An 11,195-nucleotide genomic window follows, 5' to 3' on the forward strand; every position below is an offset into this window, starting at 1 on the left:
CGGCGCTGCTGCAGCTGAAAAGCTGAGAATCTGCAGCTGCGCCAAACAGGCCCTTAATCTCGTTTTTATTACTTTGCTAATCAAATTAATTCCCAATAGCTACTTTTGCATGATCAAGCAATTTTTCCTACCATTTGGTATCAAAACTTAATGAAAACTATAATGGCAATAACATATATGATCTAGAAATTTAATGGCTGAATAAGTTTAGAGCTTTGTAAGCTATGTTAGTCTGACAAAAACTAATGAAGGAACTAATGAGGGCACTCAAATATGCCTACAACAACAACTAGCCTTTATCCCACCAAATGGGATCAGCTACATGAATCCTTTTTTTCCATTGTTCAGGCACCCAAAAATCCCTAAACAAGCAAAAATAATGGATGCAAATACTCTCTCAATGATTCAATTATATTTAGTGGATAACATCTCGATAAATAATCTAAAGAAAATAAGCATAAAAGGTTAAGCTCAAGATAGAGTTGTTATACATAATTGATTAGCCTATCCTATTTTTATCACATTGCAATTGTTAAACATGTATATTAAGTTATATCTTAATGAGTTTATATTAATGCTAGAAAATTTGGGCATATGAATGTGATGGTTAATCAAGAGTTTCAAGCACTGTTCCCCTTGTGCCAATTATATCTTTCTTATAAGCATTTTATGTGACACTAAATTTCATTGGTTGAGTGCACTTAGCTTATAAAATATTGATCCTTTATTTTTCATGAATTTGATTACTAAGCTTGAAGGGGTAGGTGATGAAAAGAAGCCGAAGCACTTTGGTTAGGCAAGACCTATGAAAAGGGGTGCCCTCTAATCAGGTACAAGTCCTTTGGCAAGTAAAATGACTTGGCTTGGTTTTATTGCATAGAATGGATCACCAAGTCCTATTCTTACAATCTGTAGACCAAGGTGAGCCACTGTGAGGGCAAAAAGATGCAATGAAAGTGAACTTTCATTATTGATAGAATTATTGATGTTCAAGTTAAATATCTTACATGTGTTAAATTAGGTGGCATCCAAGTTCTCTCAGGTAGTACAATATTAAACTTTTTGGGGTCTTGAGAGCATAGATTACGTGAATTGAAGATCATTCATAAAATAAATTCAAAACTTCTCGCTACAAATATGAAGCAATAGGAATACCAAGTCGTACTAGGGAGAAAAGAGGTTTAACTCTAATCATGCTATGGTTTGGTTTCGTTGAAAAAAGAACTGGCACATTATGTCATACTATCAAAACATTTAGACCACAATGACAGCCAGTTCAAAGGTATGAAGACTGAATGATGAAGAAACTTTCTTTATCGATGGATCCACTTCATTATCGATAGATCCACTTCTGTGTAATTAGAACATTAATTAAAACATAAGTCAACTTATAGATACCAAAAACATTTCCCTTTTATCTATTATTGTCTTATACTTGATATACTAGAGTTGTTCCTATCTCTATCAAAAAAATCAACGTTCAAATCTTCTTTTCGTGACTCAGATGATGTGGCTTTGTCATCATCTATAAATCATCATCATTCAATGGCATATCTTCACATAATAAGAGGAACTCCTCGTCCTTCAAATCATTTTTTCCATATTTCTATCATTTAATCTTTAATTGTACATTATATATACCACCTTAAGGTGGTCAGACAAATTTTTCTTTTTGTGTGAACTTGATTATATGTGCTTCAGTTATGCTCACATCAAAATGACGAGCAATATAAGTATCATACTTTAACAGTAAAATGTTATATCTATAAAGTGTAATCACCAAACTGGATCCATCATGCAAATATATTTGGAAAGGAATGATATAATTAGTTATAACTTTAAAATTAAAATTTTAAAAGCTTCTTGCTTATTTTAATGAAAATATAAAATATTAAATATTAAAAATTACATATGAATATAATTTTACAGCAGTATTTTTAACTTGATATAGCCCAAAAAACCCGTCTTTATTACTAAATGGAATAAGTTGCATATTAAGCACTTTTAGTTTGGTCAGTAATCAATCTATCCATGCAATGATATAGCCCCAATTTCATCCAGAATAGATAGACTTCTCGATATATTGAAAATTAAGGGGTTTAAAAAATATCCAATAGTATACAAATTGCGATGGAGGTGAAGCTCTCATCTTCAATCAATGAGATCCAAAATCTCCCTATAGCACGCCATCACTCCTCCAAAGTTATAGGTTATTAATTCATTGGCTTTAACCATTACATTGTAAATAAAGTTCATAACTAACATTTTCATCTTAATCCAATAGCATTGTGATTGGTATTGCATGTGATACTAAAATAAAAGCTTTCATTTAAATAAATTCCCTTAATATTTTTTGTCCATGTACAACTAAGCCATTGAGTGAAAGTGAACATAAAATTCCATAATTGCTTAACTTCCAACATGCTCTATTAAGTCGAATAGGTTGTAGCAAATGTTATTGTAATGGGTTGTGGTGTTTTTTTCTTTAAAACTTCTCCTCAATGATAAAACTCAATAATGATTGTAAATGAATTTACTAATTACTTTGCTTTTGTGAGGGCATTTTTATGATGGTGCGCGTCACGAAACTTCTCTAAAATTAGGACTATATAGTATACAACACAAGGTGTTCAATAACGATACTTTCTCTTCTCCGTCAACTTATTTCCAACAGCTCTATAAGCACTAGTATTGTCTCTCACAACTTAGACCACCAAATATTTTCCAATATCCTCTATCACTCAAGCAATGCAAAAATATTGTCTGCATCCTTCAATTTATCAAATATTTAGTATGACATTAGCTATTAAAATGTTAATCGAACTTCTATTTTTTTATATCAGACTAACCACCGAATATGATTGTTACTCCAGTTCAACTTCACGTCCTTTTAATCTCCTCTATGTCTTTCTCTATATTATTCAACTCCTTCAACACCCATGTCCTTAATCAAACATAGACAAGAGTTTCAACCCTCAACCATTAGCACCCATAGGACAAATCATATTAAAATAAGAAGGTAAGGTTGCCGTAATGAATGTAATCGCATTCTCATAAAAAAAATCTCTCAATATCCATCCAAACATGTTTGTGCCTCTAATAGGCTCTAGAGACAACCTCTGAGTTGTAGCTATCTTCTCTCCATGACCCTTGTTATGTTCTACATTCACTCTTTAGTGGTCTATAAGACCTCTTGCACATCTACTAAATATTTATGGCAAATATGATGAGTCCCTGTCACTGCACACACTAATAAAAGCCAACATCAACTCTAATATCAAATTAACATTGCATAAGATGCTTTGACATTATCCACTTATTCATGTATGATTGAATCTCCACTTGTATTGTTTCTGACACTTTAGCGTATAGTGCTACCATTTTATATGAGCTAGAGAGGTATTTCATCATCCTTGTTACACCCGCTTTAACTAACTTGTCACATTAGTTGCATTACAAACATCTTCTCATTACATCAATATCGTCGTGCATGCTATGTCTCCACATCATGTTCTTCCAATGGCTTATGAATTTCTCCTTGTCTCTAGCTATTTCTTACAAAAATCCTTGACTAAAAATTATGATGTAAAGTTCAAATAAATTTAACTATTTATAAAAATTCAAAAAAATAAAATATTTTGCACATAAACATTATTACCAGATAGAAAAAATTAATGGAGAAAATAAAGATAATCACAGCATAAGAAAATTTTGTGAGAAGAGGGCAAAAGTTGTAGGGCGGCGCAAGCAGCAAACGGTGGCAGTGGTGTGAGAAGGGAGATTGAGCATAACAGGAAGGCAGTGGAAGAAGACATGGAGATGGTAAAAGCAGAAGATAACGATGACAGAGATGGCGACAACGACCAAAGTAGGAGATGACTGTGGAAACGGGAGCAATAAGCGATGGGGGCAACAATAGTGCTAGGGATAGAGAATGTTTTCGTGGGAGGGAAGATCGTTGGCTAGGGGGGTCATTGTACTGATCAAAATGTGGTGGAAAGTAACGTGCAATGGAGACAATGATGGAAGCAAATGGCACCACCAATGGCGGCAACACTGGAACGACCGATTAGTATATTATTGTGAGAGATGAGATCACATATTTGCACGCAGAGTGCGGGCTTGAGCGAAGTAGGATTGTGAATTTAAGAAGGAACAAAAAAAACCTAGAGTAATGAGTTGGAGCTTAATAAATTTGAGTCATAGCACGCCACACGCCTCACCAAATTTATAGAGCACATCTTGCATTGGTCATTTGAGGTGCCTGTTCAAACTTGTGTTAAGGTGTGACTCAACTTGCACAATTTCAAAAAATGATTAAAAGTAATTTGTGATTATCATAATAAAGCATCTTATAACTTAAAAAAATATGGGTTGTTAAAGGATTTTAAAGTATATTATATAGTATTTGTTTGATTAACAACAAATTCAATAGTATAGTCTGTACAGCAAATGAATATGTATAAATTTATGTAGCTCAAACTCTTACTATGAATCCTGTTCAATCTTATCATTGTACAAAACAAAGTAAGCTAAACTTTATCCAATAATCGAGCTAAGCACAAAAAGAGACATGAGCAGATATTGTGAAAACATGTTTATATAAACTTTGGTTAATTTCCCATGCAACATATAATATGTAAACCCAACTCCAATGTTGCAATAAATCTACAGCTGGTAAGAATGCTAGATGAGGATGGTGAATAAAACAATGACAATACTTTTCAAAGGTTTTCAAGATCATTCCTAGCACAATAAATAATGATATCAATTCCTAGGATACCTGTGTGATATAATGATATGGCAAATTACACTTGCTTCATAGCTCTTCACATTAGACCCTAACAACCATGACTTATGAAATTATCAAATTGAAAATTTATTTATGTGTATTTGCCATTGTGGTTGAGGATGTCGGGTGGTGACCATTACAAGTTTTATGGCAATCCCCACAAGAAGCCTTGAAAAAGGAATTAGGATTTACATGCAATTGAGATTAATTAGTAGAGATAGATCACGAAACCAGTAAATAACGTCTAACAATTCAAGGAAAGGTATTGACAAACTACTAAGCAACTATCTGCATATGAGATCCATAAAACAAGATATGACATTGATCAACAATCAAAATGAACTTGTTTTGATTTTTTTTGTGGGAATCAAACTGAACTGGAACAGCAACATTGAATTAATAACTATTAAATTAAAGTATTTTCCCAATTACTCCTAACAACGCAACAAGCAATGAATTTTATCTTAGTGTACTTTGAGATTCAATGATCTGCGCAACAAAAAGTTGAAACTAGTAATCATTAACTTTAAAGGGCATGCTTCCTCTCAGTAGAAGCAATTGAACATGAAGTATAAAGTGCAAGGAACCAAAATGAGAGTACAGGAAAATACTGTTTAGGAGACAATTGCAGTCATTAATAAGACACAAAATTGTGTACCAGGCTCCAAAATCTCCATTCAAAGAATAATCACAGTAAAAAACATTATTATCAAAGCTAAAAGTTATCACAGCTATCAATGTGGTGTTCTTGGCAGACATATCAGTACCATTTACGTAAGTAAATGATAACTACATGTGACATCTCACATTGAATAGAATAAAGTTTGAAAATGGCCAAAATAGTTCCTTCATAAATCAATCCTAAAAATTTTACTCCCAAATATATGTGAAAAAAGTATCAAAACTAGATAATTTGATGCATTCATATATTGCAGCAAACCTTACACCTAAAAAAATTCAAGCGATTTAGAATACAAGAACTGAAGTGAACAGAAAATCATAAAAGTTAATTTTTTTCAAATATCTGTGCGAGTGGGGAACTTGCTCGTGGTTTGAAGAAAAGGCCATCAAATTAAAGATGAAAAATATGATCTAAAATACCATAATACGCAATCGATAATGGAAATTTAAAAACTCATAACCATCAGGGAAAACACTGCAGAAAACTTTTACAAAATAAAATTGAGATCAAATATAATTATAACATAAAAATATGCAAGTTTATGTATAGTTCTGTAAATTTAAAAATGATATATCTAGAATCTGGCATGCTTAACAATCTCTCCAAGCAGCCATTTAACAGATACTGCATCAAGTAGAAGCTTTCTAACCTCAATGGGAAAATGACAGATTGGCATGAAACAGGCACAAACCAAAATAAGAATAAAGAACTCAATCAGCCCATCTAACCTTAATATCTTTTTTCTATAACAATTTTAAAACAGTAAACATATCCACATGACTTATACTTGTAATGGATTTCTTTGAAGCAGCAAGAAATTAAAAAAATAAAACCACACCACACATCATTTTTCCATGGTTAGTTTTCTGATAAAGGTGAGGCACAATATCATAAAATCTAAATCCTAAAATTGCATCACTATAGATGCATCTATTGCACTTGCATATGCATTGAATGCAAGCTTAGCATCACAAGTCCTGCGTAGAAAGTAAAACAAACTCAAATAATGAGCTTTCCATATTTCAATATGGTAAAGCTTGAACAATTTCTTATGCATGGTGAAAAACAAATTGAAAATAAGAACGAGTTAAATAGGTATAATAAAGATTTGATGGACAACAAAAAATGTATAATGAATGGACATAGAGGGCAACAATCGCTAAAAAAAAATCCTCAGCTTCCTATGATAAATTGGAGCTATACGTGCATAGCACGAACAACTGAAACAGACAGCTTAACAGCAGACCTAATACTGTTGCGCGCAACTGCTTTGTTAGGTATCAAGGCTAACCAAGTTAGAATGAATGGTCGTTATAATCTAGACATCTGGGTAGGACTTAGGTTACCTTGTCCTCTGCCAGTAAGGGAAGATGGAGAAGGATTTCGATTGGTTCAGTGTCCGCAGCCATGACAACGAACTCTGAGATTCCCCTGTTAAGTGTTTTGGTCGCTGCATACAAAAAGAGCTCAAATTAGCCAGCTCAGCATCAAATAAACAAAGAACAAACAAGAAATATCAAGAAAGCATAAAACTTCCTAATCGAAAACCTTCATTGGCGCCCTTCTTCAGTTGCTTATAGTTGGCAGCTTGCTGGATGAGATCGAGGATTGTGATGGAAAGCTGGGCGTCGGCTAAGGGATAAGCCTTGGGGTTTACCTGCTCGGTCTGAGAAACACGGGAATAGTATCTCTGTTTAGAGGTTTGCAGTGCGGAGAAATGACCTAAGAGAAGGCCAAAAATAAACAGAGGAGGGTGGTGAGAGGAAAGGCACCATACCATTTTCTTTGTTGTTTCGACGTTAGCGGCAAGAGAAGAAGGCACCAGAGATGTTGAAAACGAAGACGAAAAGAAGTGAGCGGCTTAAGAGATGAAATAGCAGGAGAGGTTTTTGGCGTTGGGCCAAACGAGACCCACCATCTCACATGATTTATTCTGAGAGCCAAGAATGTGTTCATTTGTGTATTTTTAGGGCATGAACATTACCACCACACATTCATTTATATATTTTGAGGGCATCATCATTCCTACCACCACACAATTATAAATATTTACAATTATAAAGTATTTACAAATCTAATACCTAAATTTTATTTTTATTGTGCATCAAAAATATGTGAGCGCCGAGTAAGATCCTCAGGAGCCTATAGTTCAAAGGAAGGAGAGTATGACAAAGAAGAGCCCATTGTCAGAAAACTAGGAGGCCCACTAATCGGATTTGATGCATCAGTCAGATCCCAAGCAAGCAAGACCAAAGCTAACTAGGTCACGAGAAGACCGAATGATCTTAATTTGAGTCGCTCGATCAGAAATGAGCAAAGAGACATATAAGTCAACGCCGACCGAAGGAAAGATCTAGCCCATCAACATTTTCGGTCATACCGAGGTATCCAAAAGCTCTCAAATCTTTTATCAGTGATCAACAACCAGACCAACTCAACCGACCGAGCTAGACATGTCGACCCAAAAGAAATCGATCTTAGTCGACTAGCAATTTCGACTAAGCCCAACTAATCAAACTGGTCATGTCGAGCCGAAGTCATTTGATTTCTGCTAAACTAGTCAAATGGAAGTAGAGTGATAGACTCATAACTATAAAATATCTTGAATGCCTTGTACGGCCCCACATTAAAGCAGAGGCAACAATATAATCTCACCATATTGTACATTCTCCCCCATAAATAGGGAGATCATCACGAATAAGAAATGAAGTATTACTAACCAATACTCTTCACTCTTGTCTCTACCACCCTCTATCTCTCTATCTCTCTCTCTCCCCTTTCTCCTTTCTTATGCTATATTCCATGAAGTGTGATTTACAGACAAATCGGGATTTAACATCCTAAAAGGAGCAGTGAGAGTAGATCATGCCACAGACAAGAATAAGAGCATCCAGCAGAAAAAAAAAACCTCATAATAGAGACACTAATAATATAGAGTACACTAGACAATACATTAACCAGCAGATCTAGAAACCGAAGAATCAAATGTTGGATTCCATTCGAGAGGCTATGGCTGAGGGAAGAGAATAGCATCCTTCGAGAAGAAGGGTAGGGGCCCAATGGCTGAAGAACCCACCTAGCCCTATAAAGAGAAGGAGACTCCTAATACTTTAATAGTGCTAGGTTGGCACTAATCGAAAGGCATCGATTATAAGTTATCAGATTTAATAATAATAAAGATGGGTAACATAATTTATATTTCTCTTTCCCCTTAGCTGATTGCATTGTAATTGTTCTTTCAGTTTCTCTTTATTCTTCCAAAAATGAAAATAGGTCTGACAATTGGCATCAAGCAAGATGCTCCCAAATTCATCTTTAGAAAAGTACTCTTAAAAAATAATATTCGTTAAACTATTTGTGTTGATTAGAGTGCTTCCATCTAATGATTCACATTCATTGCATCAACTACAATAGAATCCTTATATGGATTCCCATTTGATGGTCATTTATCGTTTGTGAATGTAATTGGTAATACTTTTATAATTGGTGCTCTTGAAGTAAATATTATATTCACCTCTCCATGGAAAATTTTATTCACAAATTTCTTATGAGAAGATTCTTTTTTATTCCCTCAAAGATTGTATATACTATTCTACTTATATGAATCCCTTAAGCTTCAAAAGATCTGTTTTTAAACTCTTAATAGGGACTTTACCCTATCTCCTCTTCAGTTTGGTATGAATGAGTTCCTTCAACTTTTTCAAGTTTGATCAACTCTTCATCAAAATTTCAATAGTGTCAGTAATCTTCTGACATGCCCATAATCTAAATAAAAAGAGTAATACTTCAATGGTTCTCTTGTATATGGTCTCTCTTAATCTAAATTAATAATCTTTCTATTGTTTTCAAGTAATTGACACTAAAATAATTATTAGATTTTCTCTTTATTTTCTATAAATATGGAAATTAGACATAGAATAATGCGAGAAACTCATAAGCTCTTCTTTTAAAAAGAATTTTGAAAATGATATTCGCTAAACTCCTTTTGTCAATTTGATAGCTACAAAACTAATAATTAGTAATCAAAATAGTTACTATAGTAATATCATTGTCTGAATTCTTATTCGTTAAAATATTATTTTTTAAGGCATATAAATCGAAACATATTTATAACTAGAGATCTTGATGTTTTGTAAGAGTTCACAACTCAACAATCAAAATTATTTAAATTCAAACTCAATGAGATGCTACTTCTCTTATTGCCTCAATAATAGTGGGTACTTTTTTCTCTTCTGGACCTACTTTTGGAACCTTCTTTCATTGCATCCCCATTTAGTAAAAATTGAAATTCATTTTCCTTTTTTATATTAATTAACTCTTTAATGTGATCTTTAAAATGTAATAAAACTTTATATTAGATACATGATTCTTATAAAAATATTGTTCTTTGATCGATCATTTTTAGAGTTGCCCTCATTGACACGGGTTACTTAAAATAGTCTTCTTTCATGATAGACTCCATGTGTCAGCTAGTGAAAATACAAAAAGAGTTATGGTTTGATACTAGCTGATAGAGGTGTTGATCACTCCCTTCTTATAGCATCATGATTCGTATTTTTTCTTTGGTTTGTGGAATGATGTGGCCATTTATAATGGAAGGTAATTTTTAATGATAACATGATTTCTTGTCCTTTCTTGAGTTCCTTTGGATACTTTATTTGAACTTGAAAATCATCAAGAACTCCTTACCAAGATTTTGGCTAATCCATAGATCAAAAAACAATATGTAGTTGTAGGAATTTGTTGACCTCACTTTTGGTGAGGGTTTTGGGTCTTTCTTTTAGTGACTAGGATCTAGCCTTATGACTTCCCTAATGACTATCTTAGCATCTTAGAAATGGTACCCACATTCTCCTTAGACATTTCAACAAAATCTTTGTTCTCTATGTCAATTCTTTATGTGATCGATAATATTTAATACAAAGATTAAAGATTACATAAAAGAACCCTGATGAGAATCCTCATAGGACATTTAAGCCATAGGATTGTCTTTTGCACAATTTGCACCTTCGCGCACACACAAATTTTGCAATTCGAGCGATCGACGCTTTCGTTCATGTAATTCGCATCTTCTGCATTGTTATTTGTTGAAAACTTAAATAAATTATTGAAACGATTGATTGCAAGTTGAATTTTTGACGAAAATGAAATTCAACACGTTTTTTTGACTCGATCTTTAACGAGGTTGTTCGAATGACCTCAGACGATGAAACAAATTGCGTCGGTGCATCCAGAACGTCAATTTTACCTGGGCGCATTCATTTTGCAGTGAGGACATATCCGGGCGAAAATGTATGAAGGGTAATAAAAATAATATATTATTATTATTATTATTATTATTATTATTATATAATAAATAAAAAATATATTATCTTTTCCCACGTCTCCCTCCTCCTTTATCCTTCACGAGCCTGCAGCCTACCTTTTTCGTTCCCATACTTGACCCTTATCACGACATATGTTGAGGAAAGTGGATCTCGGTCAACTATTTTGATTTGACAAGAATCTTTTATGAAAAATATTTAATTATAATTAAATGTTTGCTTCCTTAAAGATTTCCCTCCAAGATAATTGCCTGAAAGGCTTCATGCAGAATCTCTTGAGATCTTGGAAATATTCCTCTTATTTACGTAATTCGCTTTACCTGTTTCTTATAAAAGGCTAAACCCACCTGCTTTCCAACACATCCCACAAACTCCCACAAACTCCTCTTCAGCTGAA

The 11,195-nt window shown here is 33.6% G+C and overlaps 1 protein-coding gene across 1 annotated transcript in view; it reads right to left on the bottom strand.

The window, feature by feature from the left end:
• The window catches only part of LOC110026277 (NHP2-like protein 1), a 16,453-nt gene extending 9,044 nt beyond the window's left edge, over positions 1-7,409 (bottom strand). The window contains exons 1-3 of the mRNA XM_020727160.1: positions 7,252-7,409; positions 7,023-7,140; positions 6,821-6,924 (exon numbers count right to left, since the gene is read on the bottom strand). Of these exons, the coding sequence (XP_020582819.1) occupies positions 6,821-6,924; positions 7,023-7,140; positions 7,252-7,254 (225 nt within the window). The 5' untranslated portion in view covers positions 7,255-7,409. The remainder of the gene's footprint in view (positions 1-6,820; positions 6,925-7,022; positions 7,141-7,251) is intronic.
• Between the last annotated feature and the right edge of the window lie 3,786 nt (positions 7,410-11,195).

The sequence above is a fragment of the Phalaenopsis equestris genome, unplaced genomic scaffold, assembly GCF_001263595.1.
Source record: "Phalaenopsis equestris unplaced genomic scaffold, ASM126359v1 Scaffold000361, whole genome shotgun sequence".
NCBI lineage: Eukaryota > Viridiplantae > Streptophyta > Magnoliopsida > Asparagales > Orchidaceae > Phalaenopsis > Phalaenopsis equestris.